The sequence below is a fragment of the Astyanax mexicanus genome, chromosome 1 (assembly GCF_023375975.1).
Source record: "Astyanax mexicanus isolate ESR-SI-001 chromosome 1, AstMex3_surface, whole genome shotgun sequence".
Lineage (NCBI taxonomy): Eukaryota > Metazoa > Chordata > Actinopteri > Characiformes > Acestrorhamphidae > Astyanax > Astyanax mexicanus.
The window spans coordinates 71,636,538-71,663,602 of record NC_064408.1 but is presented as its reverse complement, the minus strand read 5'-3'; the positions used below and the strand labels follow the sequence as shown (position 1 = coordinate 71,663,602).

The 27,065-nt window shown below is 37.4% G+C and overlaps 1 protein-coding gene across 3 annotated transcripts in view; it reads left to right on the top strand.

The window, feature by feature from the left end:
* Positions 1 to 4,487: 4,487 nt before the first annotated feature.
* Positions 4,488 to 27,065, top strand: part of runx2b (RUNX family transcription factor 2b) — a 47,029-nt gene continuing 24,451 nt past the window's right edge. The window contains exons 1-2 of one of the 3 annotated variants that reach the window (XM_022686636.2): positions 4,488 to 5,355; positions 25,190 to 25,446. In XM_022686636.2, the coding sequence (XP_022542357.2) occupies positions 5,298 to 5,355; positions 25,190 to 25,446 (315 nt within the window). In that variant the 5' untranslated portion in view covers positions 4,488 to 5,297. The remainder of the gene's footprint in view (positions 5,356 to 25,189; positions 25,447 to 27,065) is intronic. The other 2 variants (XM_007229717.3, XM_022686637.2) reach the window with 2 other exon arrangements.

The following is a 27,065-nucleotide window of genomic DNA, read 5'->3' as shown; positions in this document are numbered from 1 at the left end:
TAAAACAATTCAATATCATAATGATTAAGTATAATTTTTGCACTTCTTTACAAAGCAAAACAGTGTGTTAAGCAAGGCCACCAAGAGGGAAGAAAAAAAACGAATACACATTTCATACATTCCGCAGGTGAGATACTGCTTTTATTCCTGCATACTTTATACGTTAAAACAAATACCTGTAATCGGTGATCACAGAGCACTGAGCCATGGCCCAGCCAGCATTTAATGTGGTCTATGAAACCCATGAGTCACCCGGGTGGATAGCGGTTCTTCAGACGTGTGGCAGGTGGCAGAGCTCACTCTGAGTATTAACCCCTTAAGCTTGCACTATGCACTATGCTGACTGATGTAACTAACATTTCACAGCTACTGGATGAATTACAGTAGCATTGATCTAAAGCTGGCAAATGAGCTACACTGAATTTGTAATATAAAAGTCAATTAGGCTGTAATAAAACTAACAGGATTGACTAATTAACTTAATTAAGTTAATCCTGTAACTATATGTAGTTTTTTTTTTAGAAATAATCACAATGAATGCTATTATTGCCATTTACAGATCATTTTATGCCCCTGACATAATGATAACCACATAATAATGACACTATTTTAAAGAGAAATTCACTTTTAATGTAATTATTCTGAATGGTTAGCCATTGGAATTGGGCTGTAATTTCAATAATTAAAATACTTTACAGTTAGTGAACAATAATTAACTGTACTTATGAGAGAATGTCTCAACTACTTATTAATTGGCTCTATTATCAAGACTTTATTAATCATCAAACAAATCCATTTAACTAATTAAATATGTCTCAGTTCTTTGTTCTGATTTTCCAAATTCTTAAGCATTAAAATGTAGCTACTTTTAACAATGTCTGAACTAGGATCAATTATTAATCAGCTGAGACATTATACTTAACCCTTTAACAGTGTTTATTAAGATAGATAGATGAGGGCATGTTGATATATTATATGATATACTGAATAATATTGAAATTATTAGTGACAGTCCTAGTCAAAGTAAAATTCTCTTTCTGTATTTAAGCATAAACATCTATCAGTGTGGCGAACTGTTAGCATTCTTTAAATCTCACTAAAGTGTAAATAACTTATTTGAATCACATTAGCCTAATAATTAATAAGTGAGAATCAAACCTAAATACTAATTTGATGTTTTATAATTTGCTGAATTGTTCCTGAAAAATCAGAACTGAATCAAGTCATACTTGAAGTTCAGACTAATAAATCTTTAGATTAATAGCTGAGTAACATGAGTGCAGTTTAAATAGCTCCTGCCTTCTTTCCTCACCTGATTCCACCCCCACCCCCCAAACACATGCACACACACACACTCACACACACACCCACACACAGGTAGGCATGATTTACTGCCACCTATTAGAATCAGGCATCTCCTACTTTTGTGAGAGTCAGTCAGAGAGCAGAGAGACTGACGTCTCAATTAACCATTTACACACTGCACACACTTTACCACAACCTCCATTGTTTTGTTTGTTTAGGCCTGTATGGATAAGCAAAAGAGAAGAGTGTAGCAAAGAGAAATGCTAACAGTTCTGTTCCTCCTGCTGTAGTTGCAGTATGTAGCAGACTGAACATACAGACAGAAAGTCTATCTGTCTAGTCTCTCCCCTCCCCTGCACATTCAAGTGTTCCCCCTGCTCTAACCCACCTGATCCACCTCATCAGCTAATGAGCCTTTTACTCACAGTCATCACAGGTGTTAATGAAAGCATTATTCGGAACATTATTCTGATTATATAAATGATTTTTCACTTGAAAATGAATAAAGCAGAGTCTATACTAGAGGTGTGTTTAAAAAATCTATTCTTCGATTTTAATCAATCTTCATAATTAACCCATTTTCCTCGTATATGCATACAATTTTAACGTCTCACATTTTATCTTGCAAGACCATGCTCACGAGCACCTCCCTCTGGCTGGGGTGAGCTGGAGCACAGGAGTCGTACTGCGGGGAGTTTAACTGTGAGACGGAAAAACTGTAGATTAACCTGTAAGAGTTGTTTAATGGGTAAATAGTGGAATTATGATCGTGTTCTCTATGAAGCGCTGTTACTAATTCAGATTATTTTGTCCCCAGGGATGAGTGTGATTACTGGCCGAGGAAGAGGTTCTTATTATGGGGAGCTGAACTCCGGTCAGACCAGCTGTTTTTTCCTTTGAATTTAATAAAGTTTTATTGTCTTTTTGCTTATTATATTATTACATCTGAACTACAGGGTATGGGTACATTTTACACTTTTATTCGCAAATAAATAAATCTATTAATGAAGCATGATATGTTTTTGTTTCACGTAACTAAAATTTCAGTATATACGTTCATACAACGTTGTTGAAAACGATGGCTTCCGAAGCATCATTAATGTTCTGAAGCCATATTGCCATTTCAAACACGGTGTAGCAGTTATCTAAGCTACGTTAAATGATATTAAAAGAAGAATGGAACTGTTGGGTCATGTCTACATAATATAAACAGTAAAATTTTAATAATGCAATTTTAGGTGTTCCTTGTATAACAACAACATTTAATATTTAAACTTCATTTTTTATTGTAACTGAAATTTACCTAAATTAATCGATTTTGAATCGAATATGGACCTTGTGAATCGGATTCGAATTGAACTGGGAAATTAGTGATGATACCCACCCCTCGTCTATGCTACAGTTGCATCTTAAACATAAGAAATGCTCTCGATTCAGACAGGATTCTCACACAGAACGCCACCTATTTATGTCAAGAATGGGGTGCAAATCTACTATACTTCTGCATGAGCAATGCACACGTTTCAGACATACTATCTCAGGGCAGGACTGCAAACAAATTAACTGTCAGTATGACCCACACTTACTTATTTGTCACTTTATATTCATCACTTGTTTTTCCCCATTCCCTTACATTCATTTTCGCCTCTAGAGTCTTGTCTTTGGAGAACTAAATTGATCCTTTATATTTTAAACTTAATTTATCATTTTTCAACATTATACAAAATAAACAGAAAAAAGATCAGAGTAAAAATCAAATATACTTGTGTCACTACAATATTATTAACTATCTAATTGCGTTATTACATTGGAATAGTGTCTTATTATAAAACAGCTTGACTGTAACTTTGCTGAAACTGTAAGGGGCTGTATGTGGACCTACGCTTTCAAAACACTCTTTATAATAACAAAGATTTCTTAGTGGTTTCTAGGAAAATATTGTATTGGCATAGAATCCTCACATTATATTTATAGTCTTTCCAAGGTTTTTTTTTTTTAACCTCTTTAAAAGGGGACTTTATGCAGTACAATCCCATCATGAACGTTTATTCAAGAAATCACTTTAAGAGCTCTTTTTGGAAGCTTTAGTTTTAGAAAGTGTATATATACAATAAGAGTTCTTAGACACACTGGTTCTTTGTTACCTTTTTCTTTATAGAGAAGAACCAGCCAAATAACTGTTTTAGTTTCAAATGGTTTCTTTGTGTTTTTACGGTTGTATATAGTATTGTGTATATAGTGAATTGGCCTCATTGGTAAATGCTCATTTTTAAAAACCCTCCTTACCTGTGCAACCTGCTACAATTGTCATCCTCTGCTTATAACACCTGCAATGACCAACTCACCACACTAAAAATCCCTAAAACAAACACAGTATTTGGTTTATCTTCGTTTCAATCTGTGGCTGCCAGAGATTGAAACTCATTACAACAAATATTTAAAAAGCTTTTATAACCAAGTACGCTTTTAAAAATACTTTTACAAATGTTCTCAATGAATGTTGTAACTGCAGTAATTAGTACATGTTTCTCTCTCTCTCTCTCTTCCTATATAGTGTTAATTTGTGTGTTGTATGTGTGTTGTATTGCCAGGCTGCTATTGTAAATAAGACGATGTTCTTAATGATTTGCCTGGTAAAATATATGAAATAAAATAGTGTTGTCTTCACTAAAGAACCTATGCAGAACTTAAGAGTTTGTACATGTTAGACCATAACTAGATTAACTGGATTCAATTGGAGATATTTCTAAACAGATTGTTACGAACTAAAAGCTAGAGTACATTATGTGCAGGTTCTTTAAACATTTTAAAGACGTTTTAACACTTTGCATCTCATCTATGAACACTGTTCAAAATTATTCTCCACTTAAAGCCTCTTAAGGACAGTAAATCTTTAGTGCATCGCTTCAAAGAACTGGCATTTCTATTTGTTAAAAGTGTAGAAATCCGAAAACCCTAACATGGGCACAGTAAGGGTCTCCAAAGCCAGGATCAGGAAACTACAGCTCAAAGCTCTGAGTGCTGTCCTCAGCCCACCTCAGACGTGATGGCAGTGACAGGCTTCGACATGCCACCCAGCAGCACTGGAAACAAGCGCACAGGGAGGAAGGCGGAAAGACGGAGTAGGTGGAGGAAAGCGTGTGGGCAGGAGCAGCAGCAACAGCATCCCGAGCAGTCGTACCACATGCGGCGGGGAAACTGGAGAGCACTCTCGCCCCCCTCTGAAGCGCCTATGACTCAAGGGAGCTGAAGAGGCTCCATCAGTCCCCTCCATCAGGCCCCTCCCTCTGCACAGCTTCCCCCAGAGTGCCAGGAAGAGCTGCCGAACCACGCGTCTCCACAAGAAGAAAAACAGAGAGGGAGAGAGCAGGAAGGGAGGGAGAAGAAGAGAGAGAGAGAGAGCAAGAAAGCCACAGCAGCACTAAGCTGGCCCACTCAACTCTGGTGCTAGTGTTGCTCCCGTGATGTCACGAGCATGTGACCCAGCCTCTCCTGTGACAGCATTTTGAAGGGAAGAAAAAAAAAGACATTTTTAAAGCTTGTGCCTTTTTGGGTTTTGTGTGAAGGCTCCACTCACCTCCCGAGCAACCACAGAACCACAGAAGTTCAGCTTAAGGCTTTTCGCACGGGGTGCTCCAGGCGGCGCATAAATGGTTAATTGTCCCGGGTCAGCCTCGGGCTTAAGGACCTCAGCAGCCAGCAGTAAGTACGCTTCAACCGCACTCTTCAAATGCAGCAAGCTTGGCTCCATCCTCTCCCAGTGAGGGTGACATTTTTTTTTTTTTTTTTTGCTGTAGCCAGACCTGGTCATTACTTGTGGTCATGAAAATAGTTGATACGAAAGCACAATTCTTGTGGATGTTTTTCTTTTTTTTTCTCCTCCCGCATTTTCTCCTGGCATGATGCGCGCTCCCTAAGTTGAGGACACATCAAAGGTCATCGAAACCATAGAGAAACAAAATTTGTCCGCGGAGTGACCGTTAGTGGTGGCAATGGCATCCAACAGCCTCTTCAGCTCGGTGACACCTTGCCAGCAAAACTTCTTCTGGGGTAAGTTCTTCCTTTTTTCCTTTTTTTTCATTTTGGGTTCTTGTTGTGAGGTCAGAGTTCAGCGGGTATATGAAATGGCACATGGCCTGTGTAGCACCATACAGTGTATAAGGTAAATCTTCTAGTCGTCTTGCTCTTTGAGCGTTTATGTTGCATATAGCTTTGCAAACATTTTCAAATGGCTGTTTTCAAATGGTTGTACAACTTAAGGCAGAGCTTGTGGAGCGATGTCGAGAAGTGGAGGGGGGGTGGAGGGGTAAGGAGTGCTCAAAAGAGATTTCCGTCAAGTGTAAACATTCCCGCAGCTTGCTGCACACATTTACGGGCAGGCGGGGAGAAACAAGGCAGGAAAACTGAGCAGATTATGAAAGCAAATATGGAAACTTTGGACACGGCCTGCTGGATTAGTGGGTGTGCTTCAGCATGTCCGCAGCTGAGTGGCCTGTCCGGGGGCAAAGCTGTGTGGAGCTCCATCACACAGGCTGGTCAAGAAGAACTCTGGAAGAATCTCGGAAGAATGTGATGTGTGATGTCTTCACATTAGGAGAATCTTTCTAACATCTCAAAAGCTTTCAGAGCGACAGAGACATCCGATGATGTCTTATCACTCGTGCTGATCTTTGTATTTGATCACCTACTATGAGACTACGTCTCTCACAGCAAGAAGGTCAGGTCAGTTTATTTCTTAAACTTACTTCTGACCCATTCTAGTTGCATCTGTGTTGTAAAATGTTTGAACAAACTTAAAGATTTCTTTTTTTCTTTTGTGTGTGATCAAATAACTGGAGCATAAAAAGCACAATCAATTAAATATCAGTTAGAAGTCTGACATAAGAGTAAAAGAATATACAAAAGAGAAGATGATGCCTCTTCATTTGTGTTGATCTTTGTTTTAAATCAACAACTTCAATCTATTATTTAGTATAAAACGACATCTGTCACAGCTTATTTCTAAAACTTATTTCTGTCTCATTCTAGCCACATCTGTTTTGTGAAATGGACAGATTTACTACATGTTCCAAAGACAAGAAAGTGTGATCAAATAACTGGAGCATTAAAAAAACACAATCAATTAAATAACAGTTAGAAGTCAGACATAAATCTTACATTTAACTGAAGAGACCATATAAAAGAAAAAGCTGATGCCTCAATGTGAAAATATTAAATATAAAAACTATTACGCACTTAAAGTGCAAAATCGACAAACACAACTGAAATCTTTATTTTGTGTGAAGAAATACGACTTTCCCATGTCAAGCCTGAGGGAAAAAGCCCGAAAGCCTGTTTGCTCTGCTTGATCTATGGCTTGGCGTATCCCCTCCAAGAGAAATGTTTCAGGGCCGTTTTGAATAAGTCAGGGCGTCTAGTCTCCAAACACAGCTGTGCTGCCTGCGCCGCGCGTGCTGCACACTTCCCCTTCTCGAGGCCACAGCCGTAGAGAGGCACTTGTAGCAATCAGCACCCCCTATTACCATGTTAACCTCTGACCCTCTCCGCCGTCTCTGGGGTGAGAGCACAGAGGGATGAGAACGACCTGGCGGGAAGCTTAGCACCTGCTCTACGATAACATGCTCCGTTTATGGCTGCTACAGATGTTTGCAAATGTGCAGCTTCTGATCGCTGCTAATCAAAGGCAAGTCCACCACACCACATTTGCAGCAGCAGAAGCAAATGTCCATTTGGTATGAATTTAAACCCTGCAAACTGCAGGCTAATTGTTTAGGCATGATTATTATGGTTCATTGCTCAGTACATGCTGTGAAAGACCCAACTAATATCTATGATATGTATAGATGGAATTCCAGATATTTATAGTGAGAAGAATTCAACATAGACCACTGGAATAGTCATTATCATCAGAATTATAGTCAGAATACATGAGGATTATTGAAAAAACACACAGACATTTATAAAAGTAAGCTACAAAAAATGTATTTCATTAATTTTTGGGACATTTCTATAAGTCCATTCATCATGTGATATCTTTCCAATGTAAAGGTAGGCTGACATTTTTAAAAATGTGAAATATAAATAAATAAAAATATAAATACATCAATACAGAAATTATGATGCAAAGTTTTTTGAATTATTACAGAGCTAATTTAAAAATAATAAAAAAAACTCTTCTGATATTCTTAAAAGCTTAAATTCAATGCACCCCAATTTCTGATCAAACTTCTTTGTCTTTTTTTTTTCATCAAAAGCAGCTTTTGAATTTTTTGAAAATCCTTGCATCCACAGTAGCCTTTTTTGTCTGCATACACAGATCCAACACAAGCATGTTTAAATTCTTTCAGGCTCCAGTATTAAAAAGATTTGGATTTAATTAGCTAGAAAACATTATTCTGTAACGTTGCAGATGGGTGTGGAATAATCATCAGCATGTGTGGCAAGAATCTCTGGGGCACGTTCTGTTACTTATTTACTTGCTGCCTATCGGAATCAAGCCCTGGTATTGCCAATGATCCCATGGTAGCAATTATCATTTAGCGAAACTGCAGCAAAAAAGAGAGAAAAAAAGAACACCTACATTTGGGTTTGTGAAAGTAGAGAGGATGGCTTAATGAAGCTGATGACTAAAGATGCAGGCCCAGTCCAGAATATCCATACGCAGTAATTGAGGGAACCTAAGCCGGGCATTAAAAAGGCAGCTTCTGTTGCATGCAGGGGCTCCTCAGATCTGACCACAGAGCTTTCGTTTCGGAGACGTCTTAAAAGCAAGCCAGACATCCTTTTTCCACGGCAGAACCAGAGCAGGGAAGCCCTCTCATCAATAGGTAATTTAAGTGAGGGGAAAATCTCCAAGTCCTCAGCGGTGGCTCCTGAGAGGAGAGAGGCATCTAAAAATATCATCCTCAAAGGAACGCTTATTTAGCACTATTTAATTGTAGCTGGTAAGCAAACATCATTTCAGACAGGAATTTATGGAAAATGACAGCTGGAATGGTACCTGGAATGTGTCACTTTACTATCAATGTACTGTAATTATGGAAGCGTGTCTGAGGGGCTTTTAGCTTGTAGCTTGTAGGTACACAGTGTCTTAACTATGCAATCTGCGGACTTGATTAAAATGAACACGCGCTCTTACACTAGTAAAAGTGCTACAGTATAGGTTCTTTGAGTGATGCCACAGAAGGACCACATTTGGTTCCCTAAAAAAAGACATTTTTGTAAGTGTGTGAGTGTGAGGAGTATATATATTACTAAATAATCTTTATGTTAAGGGAAGGTTTATTAGGTCTTTATTCACACTCATCTACAATATCACTCGATAATGGTTCTTTATCAGATGAATCACAGTATCCACTTTGTTCTCTGGAAATATCTGTAAAAAAAATTGATCTTAAGCCATTGCAATGGAAACGTGCTAACGGTAATCCACCATGTGATGCAGACTTTTTTTTTTATTGTATTACCAATACACATTCCTATTTAAAATGCTGTGTAGTCCAAGACTAGGGCTGGGGGGTTAATCCAATCAATTTGATTAATCAAATTACTGTTTTAATGCAATTTCCAAAATGGAATAGTGTGAAATTCAGTAGAAGAAAAAAATTGCTTATATATTTGAAGAATACTTAGATATTTTTCTTACAAGGTGATATAAAGAACCTTCCCTACTGTCAGACTGTTGCCTAAATCCAGTAATCCTGTCCACATTAAGATGTACAGTATTACAAGTAGCCTTTGATCTTTGAAAGACAGACACCAATAACGGGAACATGACAAAAGGAAGTGAAAATTTAATCAGCGCACTTAGTCACACTGTACAGGAAACCGATCTCCTTTGTCACTGTCACAGCATATGCAGCGTGTGTAGCACAGCGAGATGTAGGCGGAAATGACCCTCCAGAAAAAAGGCCGGACTTAGTTTCACAGCTCCACGAGGGCCATCTCCTAATTCGGTCAAGTTACCTGCCAGCGCAGCCCCACGAGGGTAAAAAGTGTTAAATGTGAGGGATCAGTTGCACACCTGAACATCAGCCCCGTGGCTGTTGGACAGTGTGTCCGGCCGCGTCCGCCCACGTCAGCTTGGCGCTGTAACTGGAGCAGGAGCACGAGGAGAAAGAGCAGGATCAGCTTGCGCCTCAGAGGTGCAGCGGCGTTGTGTCACAAGAGACCCACCTGTGGATCAAACAGCACCCATCTGCTGCAGCGGGGGCGGCGGAGGCCCTTCACGCCCCCTCATTTCCCGCTCCTATTCTAGAGATCAGTGGAAATCAAATGTACAGAATGTACTTTCTTAGTAAGTTTCAGTCTTTGCCTAGTTAAGATGAGCATGGTGTCCAAATGTTCCTTAAAACTTTGTCAAACTGGATTAGGAGTAATCTTAAATTCCCTGTAGGTGAGTTTCTATAAGAGAGATTAAGCCAAGTCGTAGACTATATTTTCGATAGTCGTAGACTATAAATCTCTATTTAAATATAGATTATATAGATCTAGTATAATAGATTGTTTATTGTAGTATTTAAACCTCACCAACTAGATATCAGTATTGGTATTCTGTCTATGAATCCTGCTATTATAATTGCATAAAACAATATTCAGACTTTTATATATATGTATCATTTATACTATACAAGTTTTCCTAAAATTTTATTTAAACAGTCACAGTACATTGCCTTGACTACAGTATCGCAATTGTAATATATTGAATCATAATCTGTATTGTGATATTGTGTGTATAACCAAATTGATGCCATAACACATCCCTGTTCAAAATGATGTGTAGTGATGTGTAATTAATTTGATTAATCAAATCAGTATTTTAATGTGATTTTCAAAAAAAATTTACATCTTTACATATAGAAGCTGTCAGCGTGAATCTCAGCAGTTAGACATTTGAGAATTAAAAATCGCTCATATATTTAAAGAATACTGAGATAATTTTTTCATAAAATTCCTGTGTGAGAAACCACCCCTTTGTATTTTGGACATGGATTAAAAATAGAGTTTCACTATGAACAATTCTATTCAGGCTTAATCTAGCAAATTGGCTGATAAAGATATGACTTTAAGTGACTGTAAGTTCAGTTAACAATCAATTTTTACATTGGTTTACCCTTACCATTCTATTTAGTTTTGTACTGGAGCTGTGAGGCTACTGTATCTAACCTCCCAGGTTAATCTGTCTGGCAATCTCCAACAAGTTTGATTATAGGGTCTGTAAGACTTAATACTTTTATCTGTTATCAACACTTATACTAAGACTACAGACAGTGTTTGTAAGGTTAAATAGTCATTTATACAGGTTTATTTTAGCAAATGCCAGTGGTAGTGTGTAAAAACACGTTTTTTGGAATAAGCCTTCATTACTTATTTTACATAAAGTAGGTTTATGTCAGTTGTCATAAAGGACCTTAACTGTCATTTAACCATTAAACCCCAAAAAATATAACCAGCTGAATTGGGTTTCTTCAACTCAAATATAAACTTTCAATCAGGTAGTAATAAAACTTAACTAAATTAATTGCATACATTATACAGTATACAGTATTCACCACATGAAATATATATTTTTTTACAAATACCTTTTTACAATGTGTGTAGGCTTATAAATGCTTTCCTTCAATAGAGTTTTACCAACAACAGAAAACTTTAGACAATTTTAGACATGCTTTTAGACAACAAATAAGTTGGGCTGTGCCATTATTCTTTGTATTAAATGTCATGCAATTTTAGGAACCACATGCATTTACTTGAAATTACTAAACAGCTTACAAGTTATTAAGTCAATTATATGATGATATAAGCAATCATTACTACTAATTTACTTTTGCCTCATGGGAAAACTATAACAAATTCCCTTGCTTGGGTTTCATACAGGTTGTTTATGTGCTTAAAAAGCACATAAAATGCCAACTGGTCTGGCCAAAACATCAGTGTTAGCGGGTCTAGGCCCAACAGAAAAACTACAGTTTCTAAATAACTTCTTGTGTTCTATATTTTTAACAGTCCCCAAAAAAACATTCAAAATTTTCATTAAATGTGTAGAGGTCTCCTCTTTAACAAAACAGCAAAGTGAGAAAGTGAGAACAAATCTTTGTGGTTTCTTCTATTGACCACTGTGCCTCAAAGGGTTAAAGCAAGAAATTAGTAGCCCTCTGTCTAGGGAGCTGCTAGTTGTGCTGCAAATGACTCTGAATCACTCAGCACCTGCGATGCATCCCACCTCGGACACAATAGCCTTTGTAGTGCACCGACACACTGCACACACTTGCCCACACACACTTACAAACACTGAAATCAAATATGCGGCAGACACAAAGGTGCGAGTGGGCGCGTACGGTATTACTGCGTTCATAATTGGCTTTGAAGTAGCAGCCGGTATTTTTGATGCCTTTGAAATGCCCTGGAGCAAGCTGGAAGAGACAGAGCAGAGAGCTTCGTTTTACTGCGTAATTCAGCTTTACCTGACTGAGTGTCCAAGAGGAAATTTCCATTTTATTCTATAGGATGTGAACAATCACATTTGGCCTTAGAAGATTTTATTTTATTTTTTTTTGAAGTATAAGTTTGCTATTACATGATTACAATGTAACTACAAAATCAGCAGTAAACTATTACGTTTATATTCCATTTATTTAATAAATTGGGTTCAGATTTGCCTTTTTTATGTTAAATATGATCCAGCAAAATAAAAAAAATGCTTTTCTTTCCACAAAATAAGATGGTTCAGTTAATAGCAAATCATCATAAATGCATTGTCATTTTTGGCTTTTAGACACAAACAAGGCATTGAATAAATCTCTGGAATGCTTATTGGATAATTATGTTTATGAACAATACTTGACAATCTTACTCAGTTTTTCAAGCTTGTGTAAATGTGAACCCCTGACAGTAGTCAATGCGTCAACTCCAATCAAAATCTGATCAAAAGCTGACTGAGAGTAACACTGTGAACGCTGTGGTGCGTGCATTAGTGTTAGGATTCTTTACAGTTCTAATAAATAGCTGTAGAGCAATCGCTCTGGACAACAAAGGCTGTATAATCTGCAGCTCAGTATGTGCTGTACATCTGTCATTTTGTTGGTGGCATCCGGGGCCTGTTTGTTATTCTCTCGTGCTTTGGAGAAATGGGGTGTCTGCTTTTTCAATTTATATATTTTTTCAAGTCGTTTTACATTTTCAGAAACCGCAGGCACTCTGCATGAGAAAATGCACTTCAAAGCACATGTGACTTAAACTGTGACTTAAAACACAACAACATTCTCAGGCTTTGTGTTTTCCCTCTTAATTCATTGAGTGTTCACAAACAACTGTGCGCTCTGTAACAGCACAAGGATCTCCATTAGAAGTAGCAAAAAAGAAGAACCAGGCCATGATACAGGACTTACAATTCAATATATTGCAATGCTGTGAGTAGGAAATACAGTATACTGTGCTTTTAGGAAATCACAGGATTATTTTTCACTATTTAGTGTTATTTGTAAAAACTAGTTTTCTACGCAATCAGAACAGTAGGATATAAAGACAGAGTACAACACTGCTATCTATGCTATCTGACAGTGTTTAAACACAACACTAAATCACCCACTGTCTGACTCCAATCTTTACAACTTATAATTGCAAATTTGTACAACATTGCAAAACAAAATATTGTGATACTTCAATATTTTCTTACACCCCTAAATAGAACATGTTTTATTTTGTTTGTAGTTCAAAACAGTAAAACAGTGGGATGCATTATGAAATGACAGCTACAACTTGTTCTAAATATCTAGAACAAATGACATAACAACACAGAACATTTCATTTTGAGATTATGCAGGAAAACTGTGATGCTGTTCTTCAAAAATCCTAAAAAAAAAAAAAATTAAATGATGATTGTTGTCTTAGATCAGCCACAGCTATATGCCACTTTCCACACAGGCCTCTGAAATCGTAGTCAAGTTAAACTGAGTGTGAGCCGGCCCTCTACTGGAGTTTGCTCTCTTTGGCCTTCACTCTGCCTGATTTAGCATAAGTCTAATGGTATAAACAGTTTGCTCATCTGCATATGTTATAATGTGTCTGAATAATTTACTAAAACTAAAGACTCTCCTGTCTACTTTCCTGGATATTTCCTAATCTGTAGATCATGAGCTGACTAACCTATGAATCCCAGTAAATCATATCAGGCAAAACCTTGGAAAGAATATTTCAGTAAAGTATACAGATATAGACAGCAATGACTATTTTTTTTCAGTAACATGGCCTAAACACCACCTACTGAGCTTTATGATAAAATATATACATATATTTTTTAACCTGATGTAAATATGAAGGATTTTACTATTGACTGAAATAAAATTTCATTTCAACATTAATAACATTAAAACAAATAATTTTACAGCACATATCTCTGGGGATCTCCAATAAATTAATAAATACATTTAAATACATTTGTCTTAGCTTGCATGTTCATCACAAATACTTTTTTCCACTGCTCTAAATCATACAAGCATAAATAAATACAGCCTAATGGACCCATTAAATGTACATTATATGTATCGAATTACAAAATTATCTGTGTTTTCATTCAAAAAGGGATACGAGCATTGTGTTACACCTGGCCATAGAGCATGCATTTACAAAAATATTGTGCATTTAGTGAAATAAGGAACTGAATAAACACAAAAGTATCCAACAAATTGAGTTAAAGTAAAAAAGCATTACATCAAATATCTACTTCAGTACTGAGTTACATAGAAGAACTGAACTCTTAAAAATAAAGGTACTACAAAATTCTAAGAGTTATTCAAACAATACCATGGAAGAAGCACTTATATAAACTATGTATGTAAAGACTATGTAATGAACTACATATAACTATCAAATTTCTCTTTTGCGAATATGCTTCTTTTTGGAAACTAAAGTGATTCTATGAACTTTACTTTAAAAAAGAACTAATGTAACTTCAAACATCTACAAGCATTAGTGCAAGGGGATTTATTGGACCATATTCTTGTTGTGATTTTTGTGTTCTAATAAAAATGGATAAACATCAAAAGAGGGAAACAAGTGTAGCCAGTAGCAAAGCAGGACAAATAAAATTAAATAAAAAACAAATAAAAACTAAATGACCATAAACAGAGAAAAATAATTAAAATTAAACATTTATGGCTAAAATGAGAGGGAGAAAAACTAGAAGAACACTTAAAAATAATATTTTCTTAAGTAACAGTAACTTACTACTGCCTCACTCTGGTTGGGTTCTATAGAATCTGTGGAGCTGAGATTTCCTGCACTAAAGTAGCTCACTACACCTACACCAGTACCCTCAACCCAGACAAACTTTAAAAACACTTTGCACAAGGTGACTAATGGCAGACAGCAGCAGACAGTACGCAATGTATTTTTTGTTTTGTTTTATTGTGGTTAAAATTCATTAGATGTGTAATTGTGGCATTTTAATAAAACCAATCACCCGAGGGGAAGGATCCATTAAAACATAATTCTGATAATGAAACTACACTACTGTTACAATTAACTTTAAAGGAATGTTTTTAACTTAACTAGCATAATTAAAATGTAATTTATTTTCATCGTGTAATTAAATTATGATTTATGGATTCAGCTTATGTGGCAATGATTAAAAAAACATGAAGATAAAGAAAGAGAAGAAGAAAACAGAAGAAAGAGAAAAACAGTGCAGAACTTCACATTATGTATATAATTTAAAAAATTAAGTATTTACACACGCTGGGCGTGCCATTGTTGTTTAACCTTCCCAGTGTTTAGTGCTTAAGAGCAGTATTAAGGTGGAGTCCAATGCAGTCAGCTCGTGACATATGAGATCCCCACAGTCAAAATGCCAAAGAGTCATTTCACTCAATTCTGAAACTCTCTGGATTGTCTAGATTGCACCAGTATGTCACACACAAACCGCAGGCATATCATTCTCCCAGTTCAGCGATTACCAATAAAATAAATTCTCCCGATGGGATTTGGGAACTCGTTCAACCTCTCGCTCATGCAGCGAAATTCTTTTGAGTTCAGTTCAACAGTTTAAATTAGATATCATTTACAATTTCAAAATGTGGCACAAACGCGCTATTTTACTAAAACTGTTTTTACACTGTGCATGATGAGAGAGCTTTAGGTGGGTACCCTGTAAAATAGGGGGTCCACCGAATGTAATGTAAGACATTTAGCTTCCCACAAAGGGGTACGTGCCATGCATGTGCTACTCACTGCTGGGTTTGAGATTTAAATATATTGTAACATGTACAACACACAGAACAGCAAACCACATATTTACATTGCTAACAGAGACTGCTAGCACTGCTAATCAGGAACATGAATGTTCATGTGGCATTCAATCAGAAATACGATTGATTTATAAAATAGTGGAGGTATTCTAATCAGTTTAAGTCAACATACATGACTTTACAGGACAAGACTACAACTTCTAATGGATGTCACTGTAAAAAAAACACTGATTTTATTCTTCTCTAAAAAAAAAATCTATTAATCAAAAAATTGCACAAATTATAATGTGTCTAAATGATGTGGAAATTCAGTTTCAGTTAAATTAAGCCTGGGTCTTTATATTTCTTATTATTTTAATACATTTATAAATGTGTTTTTAAAAGTTTCCATTTGCCTTTACTAAAAACAAGGCTTAATAGCTAAATAACAGTAACAGTGAGATGCAACATAAATGTCTGTTTATTCAATATGAAGCAATCTAGTCATACTGTACAGTGATACTGTAAACTGAAACTGAGATTATATAGTGTTCTTTTATTGTAGTTTATTATTATTATTATTATTATTATTATTATTATTATTATTATCATTATTATTATTATTTGTATGTATTTTCTTTTGACCACCCTGACCCTGACTCAATGTGGTCTGCCTGACCTTTTGATGGGAAGTATATACATAACCATTCTTCATCCAATGGTAATACAATGGTCTGAGCTGAGCCAGATTAATATATTTATTAGGTAACAGTTATAATGATATAACAGGTCAGCAAAAAGGATTATTATTAGTTATATCAGAATATGACTTGCATTTTTTTATTATTATTATTTGGCTAGCCATAAGATAAAATCAATTATGAATAGCAAAATATCCTTATCTCCTCAGCAAAAAATAAAATAATTTCAATACTGAAATTCTGTACTATTAGTTATTTTACGTTACGCATTCAGGACCACATATATTTTGAGTGTGATTAAGTGCGGCATATGTTATATGGGCATGAGCGAGGATACCTTTTTAGGAAGCTGGAGTCAAATCAAAAAGGACATGCTCCCAAACCCTAAAATGATGTCTTTGGCAGTATCGACGTACTTCAAGAAGCATTTGCTCACCATCGTTTCCTCCATCCTGTCCGACTTACCCTATTGGGCTTACTCTCACCAGTGTGCACTAAAGGGAAAACTGTCCACAGCTTTTAGGCTTGTATTACTGTTTTTCCCCAAACTTTGGTAATGATGACTAAGTCTAGCCTAGACGTGGTATGAAAAGAATAGAAGACTGGACAGGCCTCTTCCCCACGAGAATGATTAAATTTCTACTAAACACTGGCAACTTTATTTTTATCGCTTAGAAATGTCAAAACAGTGGCCAAGCTAATCACCTGCTTCCACAGACTTCTGACATCCTGGAATAATTCTTTTAATCTACTGCTGTGCACATATGGCTATATGGCTATATTATACTTTCCCTCTGTCTGGGGTTTATGTGCAGGAAGAGCGATGCTCTGCATGTCTTGCTCAGGCTCTGGCTCCGGCCCGGCAAGTGTGACTGCGACTGCTGTAATATTCCTCTGTTTCCCTCTTTCATTCATTCTCTTTTACTTTTAAGCACCTGGGCCTGAGCTGTCCTCAAGCCAAACACTAGAATGTAAAGCGCAGTGAACAGGAGCTGTGTAAAGTCAGCAGTGATAGGCGATAACTCCCCTGCGAGTCACGCTCTGGATACCTGCCTGCTTGGGTTGTCGTCCAGTTCCTCGATCCATCACTTGGGGCACATTATACCACCAATAAATCATCCCCAATCTACTCCGGGACAAGGTGAAATCTCCCCCTCTCCTCCTGAAAGCTGAACGGCGGTGGATACATGAGAACTGCATGTCTTGCACATGTACTATAAATATTTTTCAACCAACCAGGCAGTTTCGGAGAGGAAGTAGCCCGGTGCAATCCACAGAGGAAGGGGAAAGTGTTAGGTGGAATTTGGGCCTTGTTCTGGGCCAAAATAAACACACTCTCGTGAAAAAGTGACACCCAGTCTTCATTCAGGAGGGCCTGCTGTCCATTTCTCATTCATACTTTTCCTTTGGTAGTACCTCTTTAGATTTTTTTTATATTTAATAATGGGGGTATTTAATACTGGTAATCAGTTAACAAATTTCACAAAATATTTATTAAAAAAAGTTATTTAGTTGTCATTCGGTGCCCTAAACAGAAATGAATTGAATTATTAAGAAATTTTAATGTCAGTGATCTAGACTAACTGAAGTTTTTCGAAGAAATGTACACCTACTCAAGAAAAAAATTACTTTTCAAATGGTGTACATCTCAGCAAAGTGTACACGTCCAACGCAAGTCAAATACATTGTGAAAAACATCCATCCATTCATCTTCTTATCCAAATCTTCCTGGTCAGAGTTGCTGTAGGCCCAGAACCACACTAATCGGGGAAAGTGACTGAACTGATAACTAAACCTACAACCCTTTGCCACTGCAGCTATACAGCACACACTACCTAATAGGCCACTGTGTAGTCCACTGTACAAAAAAACAAAGAAAGCTTTTACATTTTTTTCTTTTATTATTGACAAATAAATAGATAAAATTATATATTGAAGTTGTTCCATTAAAGCATCTCTCTTATTTGTCCACTGAGCAAAGAACAGTGTCTCATCTATGGTAATTCACATATAAAAACATTAAATTTAAACATTCCGTACAACAGTCCATCCTGTCCTAAAAAAATATCAGAATATCCTCATTATATATTATATCCTAACAGTATTGGACATGTCCTAGTATAATTCATTCAAGTCTAAACAGTCCAGCTTCCCTGTATGAGTGAGTGTACTATGTAGGTGAGGCTTTTAAACAATAGGCTTTTACAGAATATCTCAATGTGCTCATTCACAACAATACCAGAATGTTTTTAACAATCTATGACAGGTTCTGACAGTGCAAGCTTCCACAGACATTAATGAGTAACTAATGATTCAAGACCTTCAATCACTCATTTACCACAGCTACAGGGACACTGGCTCCGAGCGTGTGAGGGTGGCGCTAAACATCTGAAACCCTGGTGAGCTCGGCAGCAGACGGAGAGCAGAGCGAGCCTTTAATGCTGGAGTCCGTCGTTATGGGTGTTTAATGGCAGCCTTCGTCACATATCAACGCCCTTTATTTCTTTTCCCCTTCCCAAGCCACATAAGTTCCTTTTCTGTTCCTATTTTTAAGTACAAGTGATCTCAATTAAGGACCTCCACGAAGGCTGGAGGCGGCAGACAGTCATGCCAATAAGAGCAAAAAGGAAATTGCCTTTGTAGCCAAATCCCCCCGCCACCATCCCACACCGCCCCCCTTTACCCGCCCACCACAGCAAGCCTCCATCTCCACTCTGATTTCCAGACGAGGCTGCCATGCCGCACGCCACTCTCATCCAAAACAGCCAGAGGAAGGCACACAGAGCGCACCCGTCTCAGAGTTTACCCCCTCCTGCCCTGCCTCGTTTCTGTGCCCTAATGCCATCCCTGCCATTCTTGTTGTAATTTTTTGGGTAGACGGATCTTTTGCCTTACTCGTTCATATCTTGGCAAGTTGGGCTTTTAGGCCGCATTGCTGTCTCCTTGAATGATGTCACCAACCATTCAGCAACAAATAGTAATTATGGGCTTAGATTAAATCTCAGGATTGAGAAGAGTTGAGGAGGTCTTCCTGATGAGGTAAGAAATATGATTTCTGGGTATATGTCATTTCTCTTTCTTTCTCTCTCTCTCTTCCCCTATGTTCTTTTGCCTGCCAAGGATGGAAAGTAACTGTTTGAAACTGGAAGGTTCTGTGGCCCCATCAAAATGCTCCACACATAAAGCCATAATTAAGTGTCTCAAAAAATGCACCACTGTGAAATGGAGCCTTGATCCACGGACTTAAGTGGCTGTATTTTTCCTCCAGACCGACGAAAGAACGCAGGACGAGAGAGAGAGAGAAAAAAAAGGGAAACACACAGAAAAACACTCATGTAGCACGTTACATAATCCCAAGGCTTTATGAATCTCAATTGGAGTCATTTGGATATCATTACAGCCCTGGAGCTCAGTGTCTCCTTTTGTTTATATTACCAGTCAACAATGGCTTCTTTGTCTCGTGTCATCGCTTATAATAAGGTGTGGATCACTGTTGGGGAGGGGGGGGGGAGTGTGGCTGTGTCTGAACCTACTGTGATGACTATGAGTTTCACTCAGACCATGCCTGTTTGATGAGCTGGCCACACTAGATCATACTGTCATCTGCAGCTCGAGTTTTATCACGCCAACATCAGATTCCCATGTCGGAATGGGATCCAGCCTCTTGTACTCTATACGTGCAAACTAAGCATATCACATCATCCATTTATGTTTCCGTTTTTGAGGCAGATTCACTCAGATGTGAGGGTTTAAAACTCCCCCTCCAAAAAAAAAAAAAACAAGTGATGAACAGTGAACAGTAAGCCTGTGTCCTTTGCTCATGCTCAACAGCTTCAACCCCTCGCCTCTGTGGCACATCCTAGCCAGCCAGCTGTGTGGGCTGCTCGCGGCTCATTAGAACATCAAACGGCCAGCCCAAAAGGAGTGGGCAGAGCCCCTGGTCTCGAGGCACAGTGAATGATTGAAATTAAGTGCGTACACCCCGCACCGATATTGCTGGCAGATGGCGCCCATACTGTACAGAAAAGTGGATTCAGATGTGACAAATTCTCTTTGATATCTCTTTGTGTATGACTTAACACACAGCTCTGTTTGGCCATGTTGACAGCCTCTCTGTTCCTGCTATTAACTTTTATTTGCACCATTGCTTTTTTTGATTGTCACGATACTAGCACATTTATAAAGATAAATCACATTCAGCAGCAAGTAAGCATTCCGGTGAGTGATGGCTAGCTGCACCATTCTAGAAGCAGCCACATTAAACTACAACTTTTTCCACTAGGCATTCGACTGCTCTTCTTGCCCCCAAACGACTAAATGATGGAGAAAGCAATAAGCAGGCAAACCTGAGCCCCCAGACTGTTTGAATAATATGCAGTGCAATTTTAGCATGGATATGTTTAATACCATTACGACTTTAATTACACGTGTACTGATTTATCTCGCCATAAATTTAAAGTTCATCTTTTAAATGTTGGCCAAACTGGTCCAGATTTTTGATGTTCTGGGCAGAAAGAGAGACGGCGTAATTCAATAGGCCTCTTTTTCCCCCTCCATCATAACGATGTGCCATATGTGTGTGCGAGACTTTTTCTATCCCTCCCACATCCTAAGACAGACAGACACACACACACCACACAGTACATGTAAGGATCTTTCATCAATACAGACCGACTGTTCCTAGTTAAAAATGGATTATACAGTAACCTGTGAATTGCTATGACTATAATATGCTTATTATTCATTAATTTAGTGGAAAACAATGAGTTAGTCTTATGTTACAGGAACAAAAAATACAAGTCCTCTAAAGAGGAATTTTATATATTAGTATTATTTGTTAAGAAGTAAACAGAGTCATTAAGTATTTTCTCTGTTGCCCATTATATAAAATACTTAGAGATTATTTTAACTTTACAGTGGTTGTGATAGAAAGCAGATCTGTATTGCAAATATAGACATTTTATTCACTATTTAAAACCACCAGTTACTCAACTCTTCTGAATTATATTTTATTTATTATATGTAATGTGGATTATCTGAAAAAGTTTGTTTGTTTTTTGGGGATTCCTTTGGGATTATTTTGCCATAAAACAGACTGTATCTGTCCACACAGATTTATACAAATATATATTGATCTATCAAACTGCTCTGGATTAGGGGGTCAGAGAGTAAATTTCCCTTAAACATTTCCCTTAAAATTCTGTGTGATGACCCATACTTTAGTTATTCACTCTCACAGCTCATAACAAATAAATTAATTTCACATCAGTTACCAAATAATCCATAACAGTTATTGAATAATATGTTTCACGACCAGATTATAAACCAGGGTTCAAAGGGGTTAAAACATATAATGTAGTCACTGTGGCCTCCTAAATCCTGTGCCTGTAAAGGCTGGAATTCCATGTCATCTTTCAGCTCTCTGCTGAGGAAATCTAACCTGACGGCTGCGGCTGTAGGGATTATGCTCAGTGCGTTCTCTAACGGTCTATGTGAAATTAAGTAAATGTTAAGAATCTCCGTTAGGAGCTCTAAAGTGAATTTGCACCCTAATTTAAATGCTAAATGTACATATTGCATTTGGGCTAGTCAGTCTAATTAACAGCTGAGGTGTGTGAAATAGATCATGAGGGGACTTCATTCTAAGGAGGAGAGAGATTGCCATCTACAGTATCATTGAGATAAATCAAGCAGGCCAAATTCACTATTGTTGTCCTGTCACTGTATCATCTTTTACTGTTTTACTCCCACTGAGTGTTCTAAACTGTCTGTCTGGATTTGCTGATATGTCTATATAGAGCCCATACAGAAAAAAATGTTTAATTATTTGTTAACATGAACTGCAAAGTAAGAAGTAGAAATGAGAAGTTAACTAATTAAACGCTAGCATTTTACAATATTAAAACTTTGTCAAACTCATCTCATTACATCTGTAAAACGGACAAATTCATATAATATTTCCACTATTTTTTCATACATTCTAAAAGTAATTTTTTTGAAATTTAAAAGCACTCAACACAATCTGATAAAGCTTATTTTGTCTACTCCTGAAGCTAAAACAATACACACTGCTTTAAAAATCGGGCAGATAAAATAAATGTGATGAATTGGGTTTAACTGCACAAGGTAATGCCAATCATTAGTTTAATTTATTTTATGTACTTAAGCAATTTTTTTGCATTAAGACATAAATATCACATTAGAATATGCAACTTTACTGAGCTTGCAGATAGACAAATTCAAGACACTTTTTCAGTCAATATTATGAGAAATGTTTGGACTGAAGCTTTCAAGCCTACAAAGTGTTCACTATATTTATACTTCATACATTGTATGCTTTTAGGCCACTTACCTGTTGTATATTCTCTGTGTGCTGTGTTTTTTATATAAATGAAATGTTACTTGCGAGGACCCATATCAAGAACATAACCAAACTGTCTTTTTGTTAAATCATGCTTTGTAGATATATTGTAAATATATCAGGCATAAAAAATGTGGTAAGTGTAATCTCTGCAGCAATAACATTAACAGCCATAACATTAAAACCACTGACATGATATATAATAATTTTAATAATTTAATAATAATATAATAATTTTGTTACAGTGTCACCTGTCAAACAGGTATATTAATCAACAGGCAGCAAGCAATGTCAGCCTTTAAATTTGATGTGTTGGAAGCAAGAAATGCTTGGAACTAAGCACCTTTGGAAAGAGCCAAACTGTAATATGCTGTATATCGGAGTCAAAGTGTCTCTAAAAAAGCAAATCTTGTAGGTAGTTCCCATTTTGCAGTGGTACATTAATCCAAAACAAAATACTCCACAACACTGACTGCTGACAAGGTCATGGACTTATTGTTGTGATATTGATGCCCCCCTCAAAACTTACACTACTTAAAATGTAGAATGTAAATGTCCTGTGCTGTCTTGCATTATGATTTTTGACCTTCAGAGGTCTTGTTGAGTCCATGGCACCTTAAGAGGTTACTACTGTTTTGACCACACAAAGTGGATAAGAAAAATATTACACTTGTGGTTTCATGTCATAGTTGATCCGTGTATGTGCAACCTCAAATTTGAGTGATGCTCATTCTCAGCAGTCGGACGGGCAATTAATAAACCCAACAGCTAATTAGGGGCAGGATATTTGATATATCCTTACAGAAATGTGACACTGCCTTCTAACATTAGCCTCGAGTCAGACTGTCATTGTATATTTGCCGTTTCTGCATTAGTCTTCCTGTGACTTCAGGCACCAAGTGTTGAAGTGCCATCAGGTTGATGAGGGCCTGGAGTGCAACTGTAGCTAGCTAACTAACCCACAAAAAGAGCAAAGCACAGAAACTTCTGCCTTCAAAGCCTAACCACACTGGAGGCAACAAAAAAAACTCTCCAAAGCCTTCTGTAGGCTTTTTTATTATAATTATTATTTCACCAACCGCAGGCTCCTGCTTTCTAGTGAGTTTATAGAAGGCCTGGGCTATATGGTAAAAATATTATATCGCAACATTTAAAACAGTTTTACGATATATAATATTTATCTTGATACACCTGATCTCAGTCAGAATGCAACAGATCCGTAAAATGTGATTTTTCCTGTTATATCCTTCACTGGACTAATTACACTTTTAATAAAACATACAGTTGGGTCAGTGTTCCTTAAGCACTAATGTCGTCCCCCAATTTTCTTAAAAACTATGTTATCGATACGATAGGAAAAATATCGCAATATAAAAAATGTCATGTTGCCCACTTCTAGCTTATAGTGAGCTACCTGTTTAACCTGACCTGAGGACAGAGAAGGCAAGTGTAACAAGTATGAACGTTTGTCAAATATCCCAACTGTTCGCCTCCAGCATTCAGAAAAACAGTGCTTACAATAACAGAAATAGGGGCATAGCATTGCCCATGCAATGAAATAGCTATTTTTACACCATTAACCAGCCACACCTCTCATTGGTGGAATTTTAAGGGACCTTAAAATTCCACCAATGAGAATTGAGAACCTTGAAGTGCACAGGTAGTGTATAAAAACACTGTTTATCTACCCAGCACCTTCAATTAGTTATTCGGGCGCTGCCATCTTGAAGTCCTGAGTGGGAACAGATTGCAAAATGAATTCTGATGAAATACATGAATATCATAACTAGAGATATTGACAGCTTGAATGTATGCATTTCCACTTTGCGCTTGTTACTGGTATGAAAATAGTAATTTCATTGAGTAGGCAATGTTGTGCCCCTACTGCTAGCATTGTAATACTAGCATTGGCTAAACACGCTGTATTTCTGAAAGCTTTGAGTGAAGTGGGCTATTCGCAAAAGTTTGTACTTGTTATCATTTTTCACATTAACCAAAGTTCTCCCTTTACCTAGCTAGCATTAGCAACAGGACTGCAGGCTAACTAGTTACCTAGCTAACTACATGATCCACCAGGAGCTTTCTACTGTTAAAATAATATGCTTATTATATTCTGTACTCAAGGAGAGGTCTGATTTGAATAAACATATAAATCAGACATTTATTTATATTATTTAAAATAGGAAACATTTTTATTCTGTGAGAAGCAACTTTACAAGTGTTTGGATATGTATTGTTAATACACGAAAAAGAGCATTAGTTAAGAGTGGAGGCTTCGTGGTCTTAAGTGTAGAGAGTGTGTGTATAAGTGAGTGTGAGCGAGAGAGGGTGAGTGAGTGAGTTAGCTAAGTGTGTGTGTGTGTGAGTGTGTGTTTCGACACCCGCAGCACTTCCGAAGCTCATTTGAGGCTGACTGAGTCTGACTGGCGCGGCGGCAGCTGAACCGCTGCTTTATCCACACAGCCCGGTTCTCAGTCGGTCCTCGGCCGCGCCGCGGAAGAGCAGCGCAGGGTTTAGCCTGGTCCTTTACCTGATTTCCCCCCCGGGTCTCTTACCTGCTTTCCGCTCACTCTGGGCTGCTGTGATGCGCATTCCCGTAGATCCCAGCGCCAGCCGGAGGTTCAGCCCCCCGTCCAGCAGTCTGCAGCCGGTGCCGGTGAAGATGAACGAGGGGACCCCGGTCGCGGGGAAGCAGGACGCGTCGGGACCGAGGCTCCGTCCCGCGGACAACCGCTCCATGGCGGAGATCATCGCCGACCACCCGGCCGAGCTGGTCCGCACTGACAGCCCCAACTTCCTCTGCTCCGTGCTGCCCTCCCACTGGAGGTGCAACAAAACCTTACCCGTCGCCTTTAAGGTAAGATTTACAGCGTTTTAAACAATATTTAACTAATAATTTACACCAAGAGCAACGGACTTAAACGTGTGTCATTTAAAGTAATGTAGGTTAGTGTTTTTAACGGTCGGTCTGGTAGTTTAACTACAGGACTCACACTATCTGACCTACCTTTAGCGTATTGATTTAAACTACAGCAAAATTAACGGCTAAGTTACATAACGCTAGTTAATAGTTATATAAAATCATATTGTTTGAAGAAATGTATCAGCTTAACTGTTTTATAGACGCTGTTTTAGGTTTGTTACAGTGTTTATATATTATTACAGCTAACCTGAGATTGATTTCGGACGCGTTTAAATTCTGTGGTAAAATCCTTCAGCAGCTCTCTCCGTCATCTGACCTTCAGACAGCTAGCGTTAGCTAATTAACCGCATATTAATAACCGCATATTACTCTCTAAATCTGTAGCACTTTAATGACTTATAATAATGACTTAATATTTCCGCCTGGAGAAGAAGCAAAAACGGCGCCTAATTCAACAGATATTTGTGTTTTCTTTTTGTGTGAATGTGAGCTTCTCTTATGGAGAATGTTTTTATTTTTTTTAGTCATAATTATTAAATTTCATTTGAGGTTTTATTTACCACAAAACAGCAGCATTTTTGTTTGTCGAATTTAAAAGATCCTATCTGGTGCTGGAGGAGCAGCCTGTAAGCAGGCTCTACACATGTTTCTCCTCATGATCTGTGACATCTAATCTCTCTAATCCTGTTTGAGAAATTGCTTTTGCTATTAAAATAGGACCACAAATGCAAATCAGAGATGGGACATTTCATCACTTACTCTGCTGTAACATGTGCCATACATTTAGATCATATTTAATTTTCCACATTAATAATGTTGGGCATGCACTGTTAAATCTTTATTAAACATGCACAGAAATCTGAAATATCTTCCACGTGACTAGCCTAACGTACACTGCATGTCTGCAAGTAATCTTACTTAAAAATAACATAAAAAGTAACTGATGTATAATTATGTATATATTTATATCAAATCTATATCAAATTTAAATCAAATCTTTTCATATGCTGAAGCACACAAATTCCAGCATTATAAATAAAAAAGTAAATAATGAAAATCTCCTGTTTTTTTTACATTGATTTGCACATAAGAAAAAATATAAACTATATAAAAGTATTAAGTATACTATATAAAAAGCATTACTAGTTTATTGGTTAGCTTGTTTGTTTTACAGGTTTCTGTTGCCAGCCAAGCGTTTCCTTCTTTTCCTTCTAGTTTGGGGGATTTTTTTACATATTCTTCCAAAAGGCCTCCAGTAAAAAAAATATTCTTGGTCATTTTTGCTCATGAGGCCTTTTCACAGATTTTAAATGTTGCTTGGTTTGGGGTACCTTGCTAAGGTAATCCATTGTGGATTTTGAGCTTTAAAAAAACAGATGATGTGATGTTAGTTTACAGAATATGTTGAAATGTTATTAAGTCCACTGCAGCCAAAAAAAGTATGTGGCCTGATTAGAAATAAAAAAAATAAAAAAAACAGTTGAAGGAAGGACACTGGAAAGGTGACCGTCACATTAACGTCATTTTTGTGCAGGTGTCTCTGCACACTAGAG